The 9479-nt window shown below is 51.1% G+C and overlaps 1 protein-coding gene across 1 annotated transcript; it reads right to left on the bottom strand.

Annotated features, from left to right (window-relative positions):
• Positions 1–3477: 3477 nt before the first annotated feature.
• On the bottom strand, positions 3478–7961 carry A1BG (alpha-1-B glycoprotein). The gene is made up of 8 exons (XM_074315514.2): positions 7812–7961; positions 7693–7728; positions 7291–7569; positions 6613–6885; positions 6037–6333; positions 5098–5394; positions 3996–4283; positions 3478–3654 (listed from the first exon to the last, which is right to left on the bottom strand). Exons 1-8 carry the CDS (start codon positions 7843–7845, stop codon positions 3647–3649), a joined length of 1512 nt encoding a protein of 503 aa, XP_074171615.2. The 5' UTR covers positions 7846–7961; the 3' UTR covers positions 3478–3646.
• Between the last annotated feature and the right edge of the window lie 1518 nt (positions 7962–9479).

Raw genomic sequence — 9479 nt, 5'->3', positions numbered from 1 at the left:
GCCTCTCCAACATTTGCTACTATTTGTCTTGTTGATGATAGCCATTCTGACTGGGCTGAGGTGATATCTCATTGTGGTTTTGATTTGCATTTCTCTGATGATTAGTGATGTTGAGCATTTTTTCATATGCCTATTTGTATGTCCTCTTTGGAGAAATGTCTCTTCAAGTCCTCTGTCCATTTTTCAATTGGGTTGTTTGTTTTTTTTGGTGTTGAGTTGCATGAGTTCCTTGTATATTCTGGATACTAGCCCCTTATCGGAGGCACTGTTTGCAAAAATCTTCTCCCATTCAGTTGGTGGCCTCTTTATTTTGTCAATGGTTTCTTTTGCTGTGCAGAAGCTTTTAAGTTTCATATAGTGCCATTCGTTTATTTTAGCTTTTACTTCCATTGCCTTTGGAGTCAAGTTCATAAAATGTTCTTTGAACCCAAGGTCCATAAGTTTAGTACCTATGTTTTCTTCTCTGCAGTTTATTGTGTCAGGTCTTATGCTTAAGTCTTTGATCCATTTTGAATTAACTTTGGTACATGGTGACAAATAGCAGTCCAGTTTCATTCTGTTGCACGTGGCTATCCAATTCTCCTAGCACCATTTATTGAAGAGGCTGTCTTTGCTCCATTGTATGTTTTTAGCTTCTTTGTCAAAACTTATCTGTCCATATTTATGTGGTTTTATTTCTGGGTTCTCAATTCTATTCCATTGGTCTATGTGTCTGTTTTTCTGCCAATACCATGCTGTTTTGATTATTGTAGCCCTGTAGTACAAGCCAAAGTCAGGAAGTGTGATACCTCCATTATCAGGCATATGTTTTTGTTTGTTTTGTTTTTTAAAGATTTTATTGTGGAAGGGGAGCAGGACTTTATTGGGGAACTGTGTACTTCCAGGACTTTTTTCCAAGTCAAGTTGTTGTCCTTTCAGTCTTAGTTGTGGAGGGTGCTGTTCAGCTTCAAGTTGTCCTTTCAGTCTTAGTTGTGGAGGGCGCAGCTCAGCTCCAGGTCCAGTTGCCGTTGCTGGGGGCATAGCCCACCATCCCTTGCCGGAGTCGAACCGGCAACCTTATGGTTGAGAGGACATGCTCCAACCAACTGAGCCATCCGGGAGCTCAGCGGCAGCTCAGCTCAAGGCGCCATGTTCAGTTTTAGTTGCAGAGGGCAGAGCCCACCATCCCTTGCGGGAGTCGAGGAATCGAACTGGCAACCTTGTGGTTGAGAGCCCACTGGCCCATGTGGGAATCGAACCGGCAGCCTTCGGAGTTAGGAGCACGGAGCTCCAACCGCCTGAGCCACCATGCTGGCCCTGTTTTGTTTTTTAAATCAATTTGAAAACGTTTTTATCATCGGGAAAAGAAGCCCTCTGTCCATTAGCAGTCACTCTCATTGTCCCCTTCCCCCAGCCCTAGGCAACCACAAATCTACTTCCTATCTCCATGGATTTATCTATTCTGGACGCTTCACTGTAAGCGGAGTCATACAATATGTGTCCTTTGGGGACTCGCTTATTTTACTCAGCATATTTTCAAGGTTCATCCATGTAGCATATATCAATACTTCATTCCTTTTCATGGCTGAATAGATACACCACATTTTGCTTATCTATTTTTTCTGTTGATGGACACTTGGGTTGTTTCCACTTTTTGGCTACTGTGAATAATGTTGCTATGAAGGTTAGTAAACAGGTTTCTCTGTGGCTGTATATTTTCATTTCTCTTGGCTACATACCTATGAGAGAATTGCTAGGTCATATAATAACTCTACATTTAACATTTTGAAGAACTGCCAAACTATTTTCCAAAGCAGCTGCACTGTTTTACATCCCCATCAGCAGTGTATGAGGGGTTCAACTTCTCCACATCCTCACCAACACTTGTTATTGTCTATCTTTTTTTTTTCTACAACCTAGAGGAAGTGAAGTGGTATCTCATTGTGGATTTTTTGTTTGTTTGTTTTCATCTTTATTATCAAAGTTTATTGTTGGGGTCAGTTCCTATCTACTGGAGAGTTATTGTGGTTTTGATTTTGACTTTGATTTTTTAAATTCAGTTTATTTAAACTGAAAAAAAAAGTTCACCCATTTCTCTCACCCCCCGCCTCTGGTGTTCTTCAGAAGAGACACACCTAAAACAAGGACATGGAAAAGTTGAAGGATATACAAGGCAGGAGTGAAGCTAAAGAAAGCCGATGGAGCTGTAGTAATTTCAGATATTAATGGGGACATTTAAACTCGTAGACTTGTTCACACACACAATATATAGATCTTGATTATGGTCATGGTTACATGGGTGTAGACATGTGTCAAACTCCATTAAACACTTGAAAGGTATGTATCTTATTGTATATAAATTAAACCTTAATAAAGTTGATTTTTAAAGAATAGGCTTGTATTCGGTTAAATCATAGGAAATTATTTGTGTTTTAAAAAAGGTCAAATAGTGGCACTTTCATAAAAAAGGTCAAATAGATCAAATAGTGGCAATTTCATGGCACTATTTGACCTTTTTTATCCACAAAAAATTTCCTATTATTTAAACGAATACAAACCTATTTTAACAACCTAATATTAAGCTGTTACTGATATCTGCCTCTCAAAATCAGTGATATAACTTTCCACCTGAAGTAAAAACAAACAAAAAATTAATTTGGTCGTAAAAAGAAGGGAATAGTGACACAAGTAGAGAACCACAAAATAGAAAAGACAGGAAAAAATGAGTAAAGGCAAGTTTGTTTTTTGAAAAGATTGACAGAAAGGGAGAAGGGGTGGGGACGAAGGGACACATCAGGCATGAAAGACGTGACATCACTATCCACCCTACAGGTTTTAAAAACTACACGAATATGTAAATCAGACCACAGAGATGAAATAGGCAAATTCCTTGAAAAACACAGCTTATTAAGTATTGGTTATATGTAGTTAGCATATTAGTTGTATACGGTTAGCCAGTACCTGGAGGGCCAAGCTCCAAGAAGGGGATGGGCAATGGTCCAGAAGGGTGTCTGTGGGGCAATGAGGGCTCAGAAATGAGGGACACCAGGGAAGAGCAGGAATGAGTCCCACCCTACCCACAGCTTCAAGCTTCGATGGTGGAGACCTGTCCTTTGGCTGGAGACACAGTCCAGCACCACCACCTGTTGGCCACTCAGACCAGGAGGACAGACTACAAAATGCAGCCTCTGAACTGCCTCCCAGTGTGGGGATCAATTTGGTCAAGGTGGGGGTTGAGTGTGTCTGGAGCCTCAAGCTACCTACCCATTATCTGATGGGGCCAGGCACAAGTGCCTGGGGAGTAGGAGGCTGCTTGATGGAAAAAGGCAGAAGAAGGGGGGGTCTTCAAAACTATGGCCCCAGGAGCCAGTCCTTAGCCCCTCTACCCTCAGGACTCAACCCAGAGTCCATCCACCTTCAAGGACACTATCCTAGCCCACTTCCCTCAGCCTTGGGCATCCAGCTCCTGCAGCAGGACTGCCATCAGCAAAAGAAACATTTTAAAGTCTCTCATCACATTTATTGGTTCCTAGGAGGAATTAGGGAGAGCCTTCCTGCCTCCCACCCCCAGGGGGGAGTCCAGCCTCTGGCTGCAGCAAAAAGGATCAGAGCCAGATGAGGAAGTACTTCTCCAGGATACCCTCAGCAGCCTGGGTCTGCAGCTCCATCAACTTCCTAGCCGAATTCAACAAAAGAGAAATGGTAGGGGAAGGAGGCATCCTGTGCGCAATCAGGGCAGACCTCACTGAGGCCCCACAGGAAGGAAGTGGCTTAGTCAGCTGCCAGCCAAAACCCCCCACACCCAGGCCTCCCTGGGTGCTCCAGCTGACCAAGCCACTCTGCCTCAGGTCCTATGCATGTGTTTCCCTGCCTGCAATTCTTCATGGACCTGGCAGAGGCTGGGCATACTAACCAACATGCTGAGAATAGGTGCAGGAAAGGGCACTCCCAGTGGAGGTCAGTCTAGGCAAAGGCAGGGGGAGGAACCCAGCCCTCAGAACCAAGAGGAACTTCACCTGCCACCTGGACCTCCACCGGGTTGCTGAGCTCGGACAGAAAGAGCTTGGGCCACCAGGAACGGTAACGACAGCTATAGTTGCCAGCATGTTGGGGTCCCACGTAAGTCAGCACAAGGTCCGCAGAGGGGTGGGCGACCCAGAGTGTGGTCGAAGCCACCGTTTCACCCACCCGCAGCAGCTCAAAGGTGACCTCGGGCACATGGCCCTCGCAGTGCAGGACAGCATCATGGCCCGGACTCACAGCCCCACTCCACAGGGGCCGGAGCTGCGGCCTGGGAAGGGGCCCTGGGTGGAACAGAGGGTCAGGCAAGTGAGGCCCTCCCTTCGGGCAGCAGCTGCCACCCCACACACACACACACACACACTAAAGCCCAGGCCTGCTGGCCTTTGTCCTCCACACCTTTTCCCCCTTTCTTGGCCCTGAGCGGAGACAGCTGCCATCACATCATGGCCACGACGCTGTAACTGTCTGTTTCCCTGCATGACTCCCTTCCCCTGGACCTTGTGTGTCCCCAGGCCAGCTCTGAGACTTTTTGGGGTCCCTGGTATGAGGTACTTTGGGCCCCAGGACAGGTGAGGGGAAGGAAGAAATGACAAAGGTAAACGGTGTTCCCTGCAGAGCGCATGGCCCAGTCAAATGTCTGGAGGCAGGACCTGTGTGCCCATGGCCTCTGCCCCGTGGGGACATTGATGAGGAAATCAGATCAACAAACAGTCCCCAGGGATAGGGAGGGGTGGGGGGATTACACATTAACCCTCCACCCCTCAGGACGGGGACCCAGGCAGGGCAATAATCCCTGCCTGGGCAATAATCTGATGATGCAGGGAAACTGAGGCACAAGAGGGAGCAAAGCCTTCAGGGATTTGAACAGCGCTACACGCAGCCTACGCACTCACGTCGCAGGGAAATAAACCCGATGCAAGGCGTCCTCAGCACGGCCAACCCCGCATTCCCATAAGGAGTCGTGTACGTGGGCAGGACGCAGGACCAGAGCCATCCCTTTGGCACCAGGAAAAGCAGGCATCTCACTGTACACCAGGCAGGAGGAGGCTCCAAAGTGCCTGGCCCGCCGGCGTGGACACAGCCTGGTCCACTTACCGTCCACCCGCAGCTCCACGCGCGCGCTGGGCGCCGAGCCCGCGAAAGGCGGTGCGGTGTCCACATAGACGCAGCTGTAGTTGGCCGAGTCCACCAGCGAGACGTCACGCAGCTCGAAGCGGGCCTCAGCCCCGGCGGGGCTCTGGAGACTGTGGACCCGGCATCTCGCATCGTCCTCGCGCAGCAAGGCGAAGCGCAAGCCCGCCCGGGGCCCGCGGCACCACAGCTGCACCAGTGCACCGGGCGCAGGGCGCAGGGTCGCTGGCTCTGCCGAGAGCTCGGGCACCGGCAGCGTCTCTACGGGGAGATGAGGGTGACCCTGGTGGCCAGGGGAGTCTTGGGCCGCACGCGCGATCTTGGCCGGGGCTGAGCCTTCTGCCCAAAATAGTCAGCTCTGCTCCCTCCGCCCCCGCCCGACGCCCTGAGGGACCACCCAGCTGAAAGCAGGGTCTCGCTCCCGACCTCTGGTGCCCTTCCTCCTTGGATCCCTTCCTGCACTGTTCCTTGTTAATTTGTCCATAAGAACAGACGGAGGGAGGGGGACGTGTTTTGTCATGGAGCCCGGGGCGGCCCTTGTACCGGCCCAGGGTCCTCTTCCGGGGTTGAACGCCCTGTGTGGGTCCTGTGCATATCCTGCAGCCCAGCCCGGTTGCCCTTTACAGGCAGGCCTCTGCGCCCACCTGCCCCCAGGAGCTGGGGGTGGGCTTGGGGGAGAGGTCCCCGGGCACGTGGCGTCCGCATGGCCTGTGCCAGGCTTGAGTGTTGACCCAATTATTCTTCACGGGGCCTCGAGGTTGCTGAGCTCATTGTCCCATTCTCAACCAGGGAAACTGAGGCCGGGCACATGAGTCGGGACTGAGCCCTGACTCACAGCCGTGCAGTTCTGGGGACCTTCCCTGGGTGTCTCCCCGGCTGCCCAGGGCGCAGCGCCAGGCTCACCATCGCTCAGTAGGAGTTCGACTGGTGAGCTGTCTGCGGACCAGGGCGTGAGCTCGTCGTTCAGGCGGTAGCGACAGGTGTAGAGTCCGCTGTCCCCCAAGGCCAACGCGTTCAGCTGGAAGAAGACGCGGTCTGGGCTGGTGCTGCTCATGGTCACGTGCAGCTCCTCCTTGCCGCGTCGCAGCTGGAAGTTCACGCTGCTCAGGGGCGCCTGGCAGACCAGGGTGACTCCCTCATCAGGGCGCAAAACTTTTGCAGACTCTCTGTTGACTCTCAGCGTGGGCGGTGGCAATGCCGCTACAAGGCAGAGGGTGGCTGGCACGGTGGACGCTTAACTTCCCTTTCGCTGAGAAAGCCCAGCCTCCGGACCTCCGCCCTGCCGATGGCAGCCCAGGAAGCCCCATCCCCAGGCCTCCCGACAGCACAGCAGTGTGGTGCTCAGGCCCCGCTGTGATCCAGGCAACTGTTTCCCAGTCCTGGGCAGGGGTGTCCAGGGTTGGGAGACAAGGTAAAGGCGGCTCAGTCCTCCAGGAACCTCTTTCCCCAGGAAGCCCTCCGGATGGTCCACACACTCACCCAGGTCCTCCACGGTCACAGTGGCACTGGGCTCAGAGAGGGTGCCAGCTGCATGGGTCCGGTAGCTACAGCTGTAGTTCCCAGCCTGGTAAACTGAGAAGGTGGCCTCCACGTCCTCAGGGGCCTCAGCCACCTCCAGAAACTGGTCATCACCTGTACGCCTCAGCAGGAAGGTCACACCCCGAAGTCCACCACGGCACAGCAGAGTCGTGTTCAGGCCCGGTGCGATCCAGGACACAGGCTCGCTTGACAGCAGGGGGGCGGGCAGGGACTCTGCAGGTGGGACAGGGTCGATGGTGGGTCTGCATGACTTGGGAGACATGGTGGATCACACTCATGAAAATGTGAGAAAGTAAGGGGTGGGGGTGAGGGGTGGACATGGATATAAAATGGGAGGAGGATGCATTAGGGAGTCTACTCTGTGCTATGCCTGCCCTAAGCACTTTGTGGGGACTCAGGCATTTCTTCCTCACAACCTTCTGGGTTCAGTACAAACATCACCGTCACTTTACAGATGGGGAAACTGAGGTTCAGAGATGTCAGGCGACTTGCCCAAGGTCACCTAGCTGCTTGGGGTGGGGGTGGAAGAGGAGGACAAGGAGTGAGGAGTGCAGGAAGCGGGGCCTCTCCAGCAGCCCCCTCTCCATTGCTGCTGGCCCCACAGAAGCCCCTGCTCACCTGCCCCAGTCACCTCCAGCAGGTTGCTCAGCTGGGTCCATCCACTGCCCAGGCCAGAGCGGCAGCGGTAAAGGCCCTGGTTGTCACCCGTCACTGCTCCTAGCGGGAACTGGTGCTGCATGGTGATTAAATCAAGGTGCACATGCTCCTGGGGCACCCCATCCCTGAACAGCTGGAAATCTGTGGTCCCCAGGCGGGCCCGGCATGTCAGTGTCACATTGGCCCAGGGTTCCAGCAGCGATTCTGCCTCTGCCCACAGGATCGGCTGTGTCTCGATTACTGTGTGTGGGGGGATTCAGAACTTGGCACCACTTGCATGTGCCCACTGTCCCCAGAGCATGCATGCGCACATCATGCAGGCCCCACATGCACCCACCATCCCCAGGCCTGGCCCAGGCTCACCTACAGCTGCTTGTGGCGCTGGGCTCAGGGAGAAACCTGTGGAGACGTACCTTTGAGGCCCACATTCTTGCCCCTTCCTGCCCTCCCACTCCAGGGGACCCAGGCACAGGATGCCTCACCCCAGAGCAGCAGGAAGGCCATCTGCATGGACATGGTGGTCAGCCTCAGTCCAGCCGGGTGAATGTCTGGGTGATAAGGCCTCAGTGACACTGCAAGAGCAGCGCTGGACACTGACCTCTTACCGCTGTTTGTCCTTGGGAGGCGGGAACCTGCAGAGGTTGGGGACAAAGGGGAAACGCCCACGGCTTCAGGAACCCCAGCAATAATGATAATTAGTATCATAATTAATAAACTAAATTAATAATAAAGAATAAAAATGATATAAAAATTAATCAGTAAAAATAGAAAACAATAACAAGTAAAGAAAATCAATAAATAGTAAAATAATTTAAATGAAAAAATTAAAAAACACAACTTAAAAAATAAAATAAATATTAGAACAAATAATGTAATAACAAATAACAAATAAATTGAAATAAATAAAATATAATGGAATAATGAACACAATTACTAATAAGTAATAAAATCATTAAAGTGAAAAAATTAAATAAAATTAATAATACTAGAAATAATAACACTAAATATTAAAAATAATACAATAAATGACAACAAATTAATAACAAAATACTAAATATTAAAAATAAATGATATAATGAATATATGAAATAATAAGTGAATATTAAAATTAATGGCTTGCTTATGGATAATAGTTAATAGTGATAAGATAACAAGCAATGAATAAAAGTAACTGATACAATTCCAAGGTACCTTCTGCCACATGTCCGCCATGTTCTGGATGGACAAACTTAGGGAGTAGGTGGTGTTGCCATCACACCTGTGTTAGGTGGGAAGGAGATGAGGCCCGGTATGCGCCTTCTTTGCATACTCCCTCATTTCCTGAACAGCGCTGGGACCCTTTTGTCCAAGGAGACCCTGAGCCCCACCAGTCACGGAGTGGCTGAGGTCACATGGGCAGAGAGCCCACCTCATTCATATCTCACATGTAACAGCCAAGTGGGATTCACCTGGTCTGGGTTTCCTATAGTTGACATGTCACAGCTTTCTGGAGGCATATCCTGGCCCTTCTGGGAGCTGTAGTTCCTTCTTCTCCATCACTGGTTAGTTCTGCACTGTGTGACCCGCTGTGGGTTTGTAGTCGATTTTGCACCCAGGATACTCAGTTCAGACCTGTGCTTCTGGCCCTGACACTGGACAAGCGCTCAGGCTGTGGACAGTGGCTGAGTTGCCTGTGATCACTTGTGTAGGTGTAGCCTCGGGGAGAGGCCAGGCCTCCCCTCACCCTGGCCTCCCCTTCTTGCTATCTACCCATGGCCTCCTCATCTCCCAAAAGCACAGCCCCATGGGATACAATGGGAGGGGTGAAAATAAGGTTTCCTCACACTGGACCTCTGAGGAAGTCCTATCATCCCACCCCTGGAGATCTGGTTTCCACCATGGGTGTCCAGGCTCAGGGCCCATGGAAACTTCCCAGCTCTCACCTCCCACCTGAACTGCCTTCCTCGTCACCCAGTCATTCCACAAGCATTTATTAAGCATCTCCTGTGTGCCTGACACAGAGAAGACAGTAGAACAGTGTCAACCCAGCCCTGCCCACATGGAGCCCAGACTGGTCGGGGAAATGGAGAAAGCAGAGGGTCGGCATTGGGAGGAACACAAATCCCCAGGACGTGGGGCTGAGGGGCCAATGTGGCATTGGAGGGCCAATG

The sequence above is a fragment of the Rhinolophus sinicus genome, chromosome 8, assembly GCF_057876585.1.
Source record: "Rhinolophus sinicus isolate RSI-liver-muscle chromosome 8, RSI-T2T, whole genome shotgun sequence".
Lineage (NCBI taxonomy): Eukaryota > Metazoa > Chordata > Mammalia > Chiroptera > Rhinolophidae > Rhinolophus > Rhinolophus sinicus.
This window is presented reverse-complemented; position numbering and strand designations above follow the sequence as displayed.